This window comes from Xenia sp. Carnegie-2017, unplaced genomic scaffold, assembly GCF_021976095.1.
Source record: "Xenia sp. Carnegie-2017 unplaced genomic scaffold, XeniaSp_v1 HiC_scaffold_30, whole genome shotgun sequence".
In the NCBI taxonomy this organism is placed as follows: domain Eukaryota; kingdom Metazoa; phylum Cnidaria; class Anthozoa; order Malacalcyonacea; family Xeniidae; genus Xenia; species Xenia sp. Carnegie-2017.
In genome coordinates this window covers 398,526-413,409 of record NW_025813494.1, presented here as the reverse complement: position 1 = coordinate 413,409, position 14,884 = coordinate 398,526, and the positions used below count along the sequence as shown (strand labels likewise).

At 34.8% G+C, this 14,884-nt stretch overlaps 1 protein-coding gene across 1 annotated transcript; it reads right to left on the bottom strand.

Moving 5' to 3' along the window:
• Positions 1-2,744: 2,744 nt before the first annotated feature.
• Positions 2,745-14,562, bottom strand: LOC124455254 (phenolphthiocerol/phthiocerol polyketide synthase subunit C-like). Its single transcript, XM_047005945.1, has 10 exons — positions 14,556-14,562; positions 10,453-12,698; positions 9,821-10,262; positions 7,009-9,543; positions 6,490-6,725; positions 5,430-5,780; positions 4,983-5,282; positions 4,626-4,761; positions 4,331-4,515; positions 2,745-3,026 (listed from the first exon to the last, which is right to left on the bottom strand). The coding sequence occupies exons 1-10, from the start codon at positions 14,560-14,562 to the stop codon at positions 2,745-2,747; spliced, it is 6,720 nt and encodes a 2,239-aa protein (XP_046861901.1).
• Positions 14,563-14,884: the final 322 nt, after the last annotated feature.

Sequence of the window (14,884 nt, the reverse complement as noted above, 5' to 3'; positions counted from 1 at the left end):
ATACGTGGATAACTTTATACTCATTTAATTTATAATTTTAGCCAATAACGCCAGTGACCACCTGCCCTAATGTGGACGATTGCTTCCAATTTTAGAAACGTTTTGAACGAAAAGATGAATGGTTTGAACCCGAGAGTATCAGTGCAATTGACCATGTAGTTTTTATGATCGGTTTTCTCATTTATTTGTGACCACTGACATGAAATGCATTCATTCCAGTTTGCTAGCTAAGAGACTTTTCAATTTTGCAATTTTGAGAAAATGACTACAAAATTTCCAGACAAGGTATGATGAAATCATCTTCACATGCTTGTTTTAGGTATTATCATTACTAAACAATTTTCACAAACTTATATTTTAGTAGCTAATAAAAGGACTAATGCGAGAATATGAGTAATTCACAGGAATCAGAACTACTTTTAAAGTTAACAAAAGAATCATAACATCTGAAAACTAAAATGCTGCTCAAATTATTTTGAGAACACATAAGAAAGACTTGACATATCAATTCATTGTTGCTATATGATATATAAATAGCTCATAGTTTAAATTACGTAAAGTTTAAAGGTGTATGATGAGACTAAAGTCATTTGCATCTTGACAGTGCATTTGATTAATGCAAAAAGTTCACCCCAAATATGGCTTGAAATGCGTCAAAAATTTCTTCATCTGTTGAAAATCTTTGCACTGGAAGATGTACATGCGCCCTTTCTTACCAAGCAAACATACCAAGAGGTCTACATATTCTTGGTTACTATGATGTTTGATGATAACATCCACGTGTTTGCCAGGAAGAATGTTTGATAGCTCTACAAGAATACACATTCGATTAGGAATCTTTAAATTAAGAAAAAATTAAGGAAAACAAGAATCATACCAGCCAAAATTTAGATCGACTACTAAAAAAGTGCGTCATGGATTTGAAGGGTTTTATTTTCAACCGAACCGAATGTTGTAACCTGATAGTTACCAATTGTTACAAGTGTTATGTCTCAAATACAGTGCTGGAATTGTAAGGGTTGGCCAAAGAGATTTTTGGGTATTGTTTATTATATGTTCAACTTTCAAACATAACTATTCAGAAACTTTACTTAAACTGTTCGGATCGACAGCAGTTTTCTCATTCCGAATTCAAAACCGAATTCAATAAATAAAAACATGTACAGTAATTTTGTGTTTTACCATTAAGCCAAATTTTTGTCGTTCGCTGTCTTTTTAAAAAGACGTATTCAAAGTTCAATGTCGTTTCTTCATTGTTAAGGTGCAAAACTCCTTTCACTGGTTTTGATGTAACTAAACAATAAAGAGAGAGAACTTAGATTATTAAAAGCTTTAAAAAAAGTACAATTACCATTTCTGATGAATCAAATGTCAGGCCTAATCCTAATGTGCTTTTTATAATTAATACTAGTTTTGTTCACATAATTCCAACATCTGTTTGGATCAAACTCAGACCAAAGTTTTAGAACTATTTTAACCAGAATTGCATTTTGAATCTCAAAAAATCATTTTACTCTCTGAGAGAAATTTTTACAGCTTTAAATTCAGTTGCCTGTATTTTAGTTGAAGTTAAATACTTATACATCAAATCAAACCAATAACCTAACCAAGTAATAAGCAAACCCAATAAACGTTAATATTTTTAAATTTGCTACAAGTTTGCCAGCAAAGTTAGATGAAAATATAGGTGAACGTATAATATTTGAGTGGCATGCAGTAAATACACAACAATGACATTTAATTTTATTATAATGCTTAAAAATAGCCTCGTGCAACATTCGCTACCACTTCGAAATAGATTGTAAATAAATTTCGACCGAACTCGACCAATCAAATCATTATTGTTGAGGTGATTGAATCCATAATAATTTATTCATTAGTTAGTTTTCTAAATAGTACTTTGCAGTTTGCACTATTGTAATGTTAAACGATTTCATGACAGCATTGAATAGTGAGCACAAAATGCCCGAGATACAGTGATATGTCCTAATACAAAGGATGTTATAAGGTGCCCCACATATATGGTGTGATTAGATTGCATAGGTTTTTTCAGTTACTGTGATACAAGTGCTATTAAAGGGTTTGTTATTAAAATGAATTGAGTTCCCCAGCTATAGTGATATTTATCATCTCATGTATCATACCTGGTGTCCTAAGTTTGAAGACTGTAAGCCCCCTTTTCAATAATTCTATTAAACGTTCTTGAAGCTTGGATCTCGTTGGATGAAGACTTAAGATTTTAAGTGAGGACTGATACTGCATTGCAGCTGTTGTCATCATTATTGTGCCGCAGATCTGGCCACGATTTTCATCGAGCAATTCATAATGCGTTCCAGGAACGTAAAGAATATCCATTTCTTTCACCAACTCCTCCCAAATCTTCATTCCACAAACGAAGTCCGTAACGGTCTGATCACAACTAATGTAGGTTATTTTCTCGTTATAAAATACCTTTAAAGCAAAAAAATTCCAATGTCTGTCAGCAAATTTAGTCGTGGTGTTTTGCTCTTTTAAACTACAGTTATAGATGTACGGATAGGGGGCAGCTTTTCCTCCCCAAGAAAGTTTGAAAATTGAAAAGTTGGGAAAATTTTAAACGCTAGTCGGGCAAAATATGGTGGAACCTTCATAGTGCGTTAGGAAAATATTTACTGCCCTCCCACCAAGAAATAATAGCTCCCGTACGCCTATGACTACAGTAAACGCAGGTGAATATAATTCTTTTTCATTTGAAAATATCATTTTTAACTTATAATACTATGACATTTAAGGTTAATGCATGAGGACACTTTCCACCAAACCTTCGCGGGTTGCCATTCAAGATGAGCATCTTTAGCTGATCTCAGTTCATAAAGAACAGTGTCGACATTTTTTCTTAGGAAAAACTCTACATTTCGTTCAGCAGCCATATCTTCTAATGCACCAATGATGGCATGGTAATCTTCGAAGCTCTCGTAAAGATCATGAACTTGATTTTTTGTTACACCCAGAGACGTATAAGCAAAACCCTCAATCAATTGTCGAACCTAAAATATGCGTTTTTAATAAATATGCAAGATGAAGAAAATGACTTATCATTATTTAATCATTTTTTTGTAAATATACTTTACTCAAAATTTTTTTAAATATTATCTACTTATAATAAAAAAAGTAAGTACAGCATTATAAATGTTGCTCAAAAGCAATTTCTGAAAATTGCCGAGAAAAGATAACGAAGACTTTGTCCTGAAGCAATTTAAATATTATAAAGCGTATTGATAAGCAATTATGTGCAATAAGCGATATGCAAAAACATAAGTAATAATATACTTTGAGATACTTCTCAATTGTTATTAGTCATGATTGCACTGAGTATAGTATTTATAATTTCACTATGAAAATGTGCAATTGCATTGTGAAAATGAGTATTTGGACGGTAAAAAATCTATAATTGCACTATAAGAATGTGTAGTTGCACTGTAAAAATGTATAATTGCACTGTAAATACTGTAACATGATTGGCTAAAAAGCAGTAAAAGAAAGATTTCGTGTAAAGTTCAAAAATTACAAAAGAATACCAAGAATAAAAACAAAACAGAATTACAGAGAGTAATCCGATATATATTTGTATGTTCTTTCAGCAGTATCAATGTCAATGAGATGACGGATTTTCTGCAACAAGTTCACTCGTCCCCTTGCTGCTTTTCTATAAACTTTATTAAAATATCCGGAATAGGTTAAAATAGGTTCAAGATCAACCCCAGCTATTTATAACTTGTTGTCATATTGATTTGCGTTTCGTTTATATAAACGGTGAGCTTTTAACCTTGTAGATTTATTCTTTTTGCAGTCCCAAAGAACATACTTCTGTCACATGACTTGAAATAAATGCAATGTTGCCCACCAGCAAAACAATTAAAAAATTGTCGCCAGCTAATTTTAATATCGTAGCAAATAAAACAGGTATGCAGCCATAACAAAAAAAAACATTTCTTGAGCTTTTTATGCACCGAAATTCAACTATTAATAGAAAAAAATATCAGAGAACATTTGGAAGTCGACCAGAAATGCTGTTGTCACCCTAAGCATTTTGTTAGTAAATTTTGCCGGTCAAATCCACCCTGAAAGACGTTGATTTTATTGAAAATGTTTCGAAGTATATGACCTTTGTTCCTATAATGTTCCTCTACTTCATTTCGGGAAACAAATTGAACCTCTTGGAAAACAAAACTCACTGTTTCCCTCTGGAGCATACATTAAGTGTATATTATTTATCTTGTGTCTAAAGACGCTCAAAAACAATGTACATTGACACTGCACAATGGCGTTCAAAATATAACATAATATTTACCACAATTTCCATTGCATTTTTTAAGTTGACTTCGGCTTGATTATAAAAGAAATCTTTTGCGTACAGTAGAGAATTAGGAAACCAGGCGTACGTATCGACCATCAAAAGCATTAAAACGGTCTCATTGTTTCTTTTCAACTGACTTGCCATTTCGTAAGCAACCGTTCCACCAAATGAGTATCCCGCTTAAAAAACAATAGAAATTTTTGTCAATAATAGATTAAAAAAATCTATGTCGTTCCATTGTTGGATGTGGTAATAAAATGGCAATTTCTTCATCTTGTGAAAATCTTACCCAAATAGTACGGTCCCAGGCGTTGAATACTTTTTATTAATCTAATGTAAGATTTTGCTAAATCTTTTACATTGCCATAGTCTGATGTCTCAAATAAATTTTCATCCATTCCAATACCATAAAGTGAAACGTAAGACTATATAATGTAATAAAAAACACAGAATGTAACATATAAAAGATGATTATATGCGGAACCAATGTCGCTTTAGTGACAGTAACGTTATCTATCTACCAGCAAGGTTGGACATGCTAACTGCTAAGAAATTTTTGGTCAATATTTTTTTACTGCAAATATGTTGTTTTTTAAAGTGAGTAAATACCACAATATTTACATGTTTTGTATGATTCATTTGCTACCTGATCTTCAAAGCCAAGAGCAAATGAAGCCAATGATAAAGCAGATTTATGACTACCATGAATCATAAATACGTTTACAACAACTTCATCTGGAGAGTAAAGTGCAATCACTTTCTCTTTGCTAATTTGCGAGATTTCGACTTCAGCAATTTCTACACTATTCTCGATATCATTGACTGCTCTATCCGAGTGATCTTTGTTTTCTGTTTGTCTTTTCATTGCTATCAACACATCGATTTGCGCCATAATGTCATTGATAATTGTTAAACCACTTGTTTTGGGTTGAACGAAATAATAGGACTGTAAATAACAAAAAGATTAGTTACGTGAAATTGATATTCAAATGAAAGCATATTTTTAAAACTGATTTTTCGAATCATAAATTGTGTAATTTCCCTAATTCTTTGCCAAGCTAGCAAATGTTACAATTTAGGTAAAATGACCCACCTCGAAGATAGCTCCAATGTGATTTTGAATTCGGATTTTCATATTAGTGGCTGCCATTGAGTCGATGCCATATTTGTGAAGGCTAATGTTCATATCATAGTCGGCTTCATCAACTCCAGACCACATTCCCAACAACGTTTGAACAATATTTGTTACAATTTTTATTCGTGATTCTAATGGTTGTAGTGATAGGTCTTCAAGTGTCCATATTTCATGTTGTCTTGCGGTAACGCTTTCTGTTTCTCTGATAATTTGTAGTCGTGAGGAATAGTGATTTTGTAGATAAGTTTCCCAGTTTACTGGACATACACAAACAGAAGCAATTGTTCCCCTCTCCAAAGAGAAGACGCTCTAAGTATTTGATGGCTATAGAGAATTCATAAGCAAAAATGTAAAGATTTAATGGTTATTTTATTGTTAGGTTAGTTTGTATAATAATGATCGGGAGAGAATTGCCTTTTAAAATCAGTAAAAATGCGGCATTCACATATTTTACTTTTACATGCTTTTTAAGATCTCGATGCCATTTTTTTAAAACCTGTGGAAGATGAACTTATAAGATGAGTTAGAATTTCTTTCTCTTTGAAACTTTGAACCTTTGAGCATTTTAATATTTTTGTTATATTGCAATAAATTAATGCAGCTACAAATAACAAACCAGTGAAAATTGTTATTGATCCCACTCTAATTTTTTAAAATGTTTATTCTAATTATTCATTTATGAAGGTTCATACAAAATGCATTGACAATAGATAATAATAGCATACTAATTGTTACAACTAACTTGGCTTGTCAGCAATATACACTTAATTGATGAGTGCACAAACGTTTCGTATTAACTCAATTAAACTTTCTTTTTCGAAGTATTACTTGTATAGAAGCTGCAAATTAATCATTTCATGTATTGTAAGTATGAAAATTGAAGAATTAATCCTGACATTTTTGACAAGCGGATTACATAAAGTTTTTGATTTTGGGATTATTTAAATAGACCATCGGTCAAGTGATGTTATATACCTGCTTTATAATGAATAGAGGTAAGTCCATATGACTCAAGTACCGGCAAAACATTCACTTTTCTACTAAGAACGCCAGCACCAGCAATTGGACCCCATGCAATCGACAAAGCCGGCAGATCCAATTTTTGCTGACGATATTCACAAATTTCGTCCAAAAACGTGTTTGCTGCAGCATATGCTATCTGACCAGCATTTCCAAGAGCTCCAGAGACTGAAGAGAACATGATGAAGAAGTCAAGGTCCATTGAAAGACTAAACTCGTGAAGGATCACACTGCCTGCAAGGAAAACATAAATTAGTATCAATATTGAACAACTCTGATATAAAAATTATTATATTTATCTCCATTTTATGCATCTGTTTAAAACAAAACACCAGTTTTGCAAATGATCTTCGACAAAGATGAATGATCAGTTTAAATCTCTTACTAAATTTGCTATGTCGAAGCAATTTTAGTGAGTCCCAAAGGACATTAGTATTACATAGGAAAAGGTTTCCTGCAAAAAGTGCTTTATTACAATACAGCTTATGGTCAGAATTCACATTCATTAAACTTATACCTTTAACTTTTGTCTCGACCACTTTTTTGCATGTTTCTAAGTCAGCATCACAAAGAAGTTGATCAGCTAGAACCATCGCAGAGAAGATAATTCCAGCTAAGGGAGGCATATCTTCCATTTCTTTTGCAAGACGTTTCATCTGCTCTATCGATGTGACATCTGTTTGTCGAACAATAATATTCGAAGATGTCTCCTTCTGTAAACTCTGAAGTTCAGCAAGTTTTTCTTGATTGGGAGGAGAGCGGGCGGTGCAGATGACTGTTTTTGCTCCATTGAAAACCATCCATTTGGCAACTTCAAATCCAAATCCACGAACTCCTCCAACCACAAGATAAGAACGATCATGCTTGAAGCCGTTTTCATCCAATGCTTGATTGTAAAAATTAAATTTTTCTGGATGAATGTCAGGTTGCATTGAGATTGTATACAGGCCTTCTTTATTTCTTTCATTAGAACTGAGAACTCCATCACTGGAGTCACTGATCAAGTTAAAGATACTTTCATCAAAATATGGTATATTTAACATCTGTTGCAAACCTTGACAAGTTTCTAAAGCGGTAAAGCAGCTATCAAGGATCTGTGAAAAGAGCTGAGAATTTTTAATAGAATATTTCAGACTGCTCGTTATGACATTCATATCTCTGCTATAAATTGCCAAATTCATCTTTTCCTCTTCATTTTCACTCACAAGAACCACGCTACCTCCAGGTTTCAGGTGCTCCACAAATTTGCCAGTCACAAAACTATCTAAGTTGCTAGGAATGCACAGAGCATCAAATGCAATTGTTCCAAAGTCGTCTCTTAAAATTTCGATGTCAGTGAGAACTGTTAAATCTTTATTGCTTTTCATTATCTTTGTATTTGCAACATTGTTAACATAGCATACAGGCCAAACACCAATGGAAGTCGCCACACATGCAATGATGTAAGAAATATTTTGATTTTGATGATGTATCAGAACAGTCTCTTCTTTTGACAGTGTCAAAATATTTTTAAGAAGGTAGTATGCCCAAGCCAGAGGTAAACTGAGTAAAGTTGCTTGTTGAATGCTTAAACAAGGTTTGATATCTGCGAAACAGCATTTTTCAGCGTCAATGAAAGTTGCAAGGTCACCAACTTTGCAAAAACCAGTTACAAGACGGCATTCCATTTTTTCTGAAAGTAATTTTCCAGAAAAACTCAGATAATCAGATAGTTTTGCTTTTTTCCAAGGCTTTTGAAGAGCAGTAGCTACATGGTATACTTCAATGGTTTGTTTTATTTCTTCATTTTTTTGTGTCACTGTCATTTCTTTTAGAAAAAATCTCCCTGACTGCAACACTATTTGAAATGGTTGTCTTTTTCCATTCTTTACAAGAAGAGATGATTTCGTCGTTGAATGTCCATTACCCCATTCATCCATTTTTTTAACTCGGTCAACGTAGCGTTCGCCATTCCTATATGCAATTTCTTCTTCCAAATGAATATTCGTCACTTTTTTTGCCAATTGTTGAAAATCGTCTTTACATGGACTGCATGGTAAATCTATTATATAAGAATTCAAATTTGGATACTCTTCCTGTAAGCTTCTTCGAAAGCCAAGGATTGATGACGCCCATGGAAATGACGTTAATTTGTTGGAATTTGAATTGACGTTATCGGTTGAAAATGTAACTGCCCCTGAAGTAACAAAAATAATTCGAATGTTCTTCATGTAAGCCTCTTTTTTACAAACTACCTTAGAAACTGTGAGACAGCTTTCGAAAGTATGACCATGAATGTCGTCAAAGTTAGATGATTGCAAATCAAAACCTCTTGCATTCACTGGCATGAAATTAAGCACCAGCAACTTTTCTTTATCTGTTTTGAGTTTTTCAAGGGTTGCATCTATGATATCGGAAAGTGTATCCAGTTTTTCGACAATTTTCACGTTGTCTTCTTCTGGGATATTTTGGACAAATTGCTCACTAAACTTAGTTTGATCCTTTATGATGAGCCAAACGTTATGATAACTGTAGTCAGCTGGTGTGGAAACCAATTTTTCCCACTGTAATCTCAGTAGGGAATTTTCAAAAGTTGGCTCCGCAGCTGTTGATCTAATTTCAGTAAAAACCATTTTTCCGATAACTAAAATGGGTCTTCCAATACTATCTATCAGAATGATCTTGCAATCTAAATTCTCCTTATATTCAACGATTGTAGTGAGAGCATATAGATGCTTAAAGTACTGAGGTCTACGAAGCACAGTAAGCTGATTGATTTTCTTTGGGACCATTTTTCCTTTTAGTGCATTGAAAAGAAGAACCGTTTGAAAACAGGCATCAATTATTGTGGGGTGAATGAAATGAGCTGGACATTCTTCTATGATTTCATCCGTAGGGCAAATAAGAGCAAGGACTTGTGTATCCTTTAACCATGCATCTTTGATTAAGTCAAACTTCGGTCCAAAGCGAAAACCTTTCTTATCACGTTCAATTTGAAAGTTTTTTTGACTCCATCTTGTCGCTCCCAATTTGAAATTTTCAATTTCACGATTATTGTCTCCTTGAATATTATCTTCAACATGATATTAACGTGTTAATGATTAAACATATATAGCCCACACAAACTTTCTGTTAGCAATATAAAGATCATTTAAAATGATCTAATAACTCTTTTAGATAGATAGATCAATTTCTAAATGAAAACTGAGCTATCTCAACTTAAAGTTCTCAACAAAAGCTTTCACATGAGCTAAAGATCGTCGCCGTACCTAAAATACTTTAGGAGATAGTACTGAGCATGCACAGATACAGTCTGTAAATGAGTTACATCAGATGAAAAAATATATTACCTTCTTCTTTGAAATTGCAGTTAGCATTAATTGTTAGCGATCCAGTGGAAAGAACAACCTCGCTATCTTTCTCGTAAACATTTGTGATTTGAAATTGGTGGCTTCCTCCTTCATAAGGCAAAAGACGAGTACGTAATAAAAGAGAATCATTGTTGGATAATGTGAGCAGATTGTCAAAGCTCAAACTCTCAACATGTGGTGCTAAACCTGGCCATAAATGAATTGACATGGCAAAGATCATCTCAACAAACACTGCACCAGGTACGATAGGAATATCTTGGTCTACAAACTTGTGGTCTTCAATATAATCTACGTCATGTAAGGTGATTTCAGATTCCCATGCTTTTAAACCAGTAAATGCCAAAGTTGGCACAATCTTTCCAAGTAGAGGATGGACGGATGTCTCCGTGATATATGATTGACTTTTTTTTTGATTTTCTGTCTGGAGGAAAGTAACACAATCAATACGAGGCTCTTCGCGGAACCAAAATTCAGTCTCTTGCCATGGATATGTTGGTCGCCGGAAAAACGTTTTAGACCCAGAGCCTTGTATGTTATGCCATGAAAGAGAAACGCCGTTTACAAAAGCTGACAAACACAATTTTGGAGAAAAGACAAGTGCTGTTTTTTACCGAACGTTTTGGAATAGTTTGAATCACAGCAAAATTGTTTGTTCTGTTAGACTGTGATTTTTGATAATTTGACCATGTTTGTCGAACATGATAAGAAATCTGTGGTGCCGCATTAATTTCAACAAAGAAGTGATAGCCGTTAGAAAACATGACTCGTAATGCAGGCTCAAGTAAAACTGTTTGACGGATATTTTTCCACCAATGTTCAAGTGAAAGTTCTTGACCAGACAACTGAGTCCCTGTCACAGTAGAGAAAAAAGGAACATTGCCTTCTTTTTGGTGCACATTAAAAGCAAAAGTTTTACGGAAAAATGCTTCTTTAATTTTATCCATTTCTTGACTGTGATAAGCCCGTGACGTCTGCAACTTTTTAAAGAATAAATTATCCATGGTGCTTGCCACATGAGTTTCTACCTGTTCCATCAAATCTTTTCCACAAGAAAGTACGACGCTTCTAGGGTTGTTGACAGCTGCTATATCAACTTGATTTTCTAATTTAAGCACGTTTAGCATTCTTCTTGTTTCTTCAAATGAAAGGCCAATGGCAGCCATGCAACCAGTTGTAGAACACTGCTCATGTAACTGTGATCGAAATAAAACTAATTGCAATGCTTTCCTTAAATGCAAAGCACCACATGCCCAAGCTGCTGATATTTCACCAAGGCTGTGACCAATAACAGCTGAAGGTATTAAATTCCAAGACTTAAACAGTTCAGTTATTGCCACATGGACAGCAAACAATGCTGTTTGTCCAATCGGATTTTCATGAAGACGGGACATTTCTTCAGGCTGGGAAAGCTCGTGCATCAAGGACCATGTGGCTTTATGTTGTTTTAATAGAACATCAATTTTTTCAATGCTTTCCTTAAATACTGGCTCTTGTTTTATCATTTCCCTTGCCATCCCATACCACTGAGATCCTTGTCCACCATACAAGAAAGCAACCTTTTTGTGATTATTAGTAATTTGACCAACAGCAACTAATTCTTCCCATCTTCTGTCTTGTTTAGAAAATTTCTCCAAAGCCATTGCTGCATCATTTATATGGGCAAAAGCAAGAGCTAAACGATGTGAATGAAGTGAGTACCTTTCATTCAAGGAGTAGCAAATATTATCTTTTAAAAGTTCATCGCCCTCAGCCAATGTTTTAAGCGAACTGCACATTTTTTTCGCCATTTCAATCAAAGCATTTTTTGAAGCAGCAGATAATGTCATTACTCGATGAGTTATCGACCGAGTGGGCAACACAGCAGCTGGCAGTTTTGTAACTTCTTTTAGTATCGCATGAACGTTTGTACCACCAAATCCATACGAGGAAACTGCGGCAGCTCTTGGTGCACTATTGTTGGTTTTCCATGTTTCACTGCAAACTTGCACCATCATTTTTCTTTCTGGAATTCTCAGTTGAGATTTCACTTCCTCGACGTTAATAGTTGGCACAAACTGGCCATATTTTATCATAAGACAAGTTTTTATCAAACCAGCTAAGCCAGCCGTGGATTCGGTGTGATTAATATTTGACTTCACTGAGCCTACACGAAGAATTCGATTGCTGCTATTTCCATAAACTGATGCCAATGACGCCATCTCCACAACATCACCTACTGCTGTACCAGTTCCATGAGCCTCCACGTATTGTATATCATCTTTCGACAAACCCGATTCTTCAAGCACTCTTCTAAACAAATGGCCTTGAGCAATATCACTTGGTGAAGTAATTGTACTTTCAGTTTGACCATCGTTGTTTACTCCACATGAAAGAATTTCAGCGTAAATTTCATCCCGGTCAACTAAAGCAGACTCTGTAGACTTTATAATCACAGCAGCTACACCTTCACCTCGACCATATCCATCTCCTTTAACATCAAAACACTTACATCGACCATCCTGTGCCAGCAGTTGAGTTTTACAACTTGCCAAGTGGAAATTTCCGCTGTCAAAAATTAAATTGGGTGCACAAACAATAGCTACATCACATTCACCAGTTTGAAGATGATTAAAAGCCAAATCAAGAGCAACCAATGAAGACGAACAAGCGGTGTCGACAGTTAGACTTGGACCAGTTAAATTTAAACAAAAGGAAATTCTGTTAGCAATGATGGATGAAGCAGATCCCGTGGAAGCAAATTGATTAATGTTTCGAGCATTTGATTTATCCAAAAGAAGTGCACTGTAGTCCAAGTTCATGACTCCAGCATAAACACCTGTCCTACATTGTTGCAAATCCTCCAAACAAATTCCAGCATCTTCAATTGCTTCATATACTACATGAAGTAGCAAGCGTTGTTGGGGATCCATGGATTGAGCTTCGATTGAAGATATTCCAAAAAAATGAGCATCAAATCCAATGATGTGGTCAAGGAAAGCTCCTTTTACAACGTAATTTTTGCCTGGAATGTCTTTATTTGGATTGAAATCTTCCAAAAAGTTCTTAGAAGTTGGTCTGTTTGTAGGGTAAGATCCATGGCCGGAACGACCTTCAACAAGCATGTTCCAAAAAGCATTCTTTGAATTTGCTCCTCCTGGAAAACGGCAACTTATCCCAGTAACTGCAATAGGAATGTTACTTAATGTCTTTTCAGTGATTTTTAGTGAGCCAGAAGGGTGACTTCTTTTAACTTTGCGCTTGCGCCAAGAACTTGACCATCTCTGTATTATTGTAGTGAGGTTCTTTTCACGGAAATCACAGACTTTTCCTACAATTGTTAGGTAAACTGGTAATATTATCAGGCCATGAAACAAACCAAGTCCTACAATCCCAACAAACATCTTGAAAAAAATTTGAAATACAGTTGATGAAGCAAACCCTGTCGGCAACATTCCCAGAAAGGTGCTCAAGCCACCCAGAAGAACACTTCCACCAATATTGCGCAGAGCATCGATTGCACGTAATTCACGTGACGTCGCTTTTGATGTAACAAAGTGATAAGCAATGTGAGTATTGTAGTCGACAGAAAAGCCGAGTGCCATGACTAGATTAATCATGGAGATTGAATTTAATGATACATTCCAAAAGTACATCACTCCGAAAAGTTCAAATATTAAAGCAAAAAATCCCAATAAAAGACAAAATATGACGGAGAAATTATTCAGAAATATTAGTGATATGAAGAGAATTGAAATGGCAGCGACAATTAAGTTGGTGATTGTTTCTTTTAAAACATGGGCATACTGTTCAAAGTATATGAATGGCAACGACACAGCAAATGCGTTCACACGAAAAAGTGATAAGTCATCCCTAAGACTGGTCATCATGTCTCGCTGAAAAATGGAATCAGCATTACTTTTGGAGTATATCAACATTCTTGATGCTATTAAATGGCTTTTATCTTCTGAAAACTTTACGTCTTGTGAGAAACGTCTGTATTCTGCTAATGCAATAAAATGCCTCAAATTTTCATGAAATATTCTACTTTTGTTAATGTCCAAATTACTTTTCTTTGCCCAAGACAAATATTCGTGCAGCCATGATACAGATTTCGCAATAAAATGTTTATTATTTCTAACAACATTTTCAGCCTGCATGTAAACGTCCTGAATTTCAACGCTTGACTGATTTTTTCCAGGAAAAATTATATTAACTTCAATATTAAGATGAAAATTTTCTTCATAGACGTCCAAGAATTTACGATACTGTGAATCTTTAGTAGTTAAAAGTTGTCTGCTGAAACTTTGATCAATATTAACTACTCCGTAAATTCCAGTGGATAGAAGAAGCGCGGACGCCAACAAAACAGTAATTTTTCCTAATCTACTTGTTATGAATTTTCCCAGTCGTGTCAGAACAAAGCTGAAATCAAATTTCTTAGATCCCGAGCAACGAAGTATTTTAGGTGAGGCGATGAAACATGGTAGAATATCCATGCGTCGAGAGTTGATTCTTTTGATATCAAACCAAACACAGGCAATGAAAACTGTCATGATCATAAAAAATGCTACAAATATTGACAGTGCTGCGTAGGTACAGAAAAAGCGGATTGCTGGGAAAAGAGAACGGCAGCTTACGGCAAAAGCAACTAGATCTGTCAGTGTTGTTATGGTGATGGTTGGACCACTGCGAACCATAGTGCCTATTAGCATATATAAAGCTGGGATATCCTTACGAGACATTACATCAAGCTCATGTAATATAATAAATACATCATCAACACCAATGCTAACAACCAAGAATGGTAAAACTCCAACTAAACTTACAAACGGAACTCCAATATACATTAGAAAGCCAAATGCAGCTGTTATGCCTAAATATATGCATATCAATGAAGCAAATCCTAACAATTGATGTCCGAACTGTAAATTACCACCTCTGCCATTAACTATTCCACTAAAAAGCCCCATAATAACAAATGTTATTGTAAATAATATAATATCAGAGCTAGTACTATCTGTCACAGAATCATCAAGGCTTCTTTCAGCTGCAAAATATACCTTG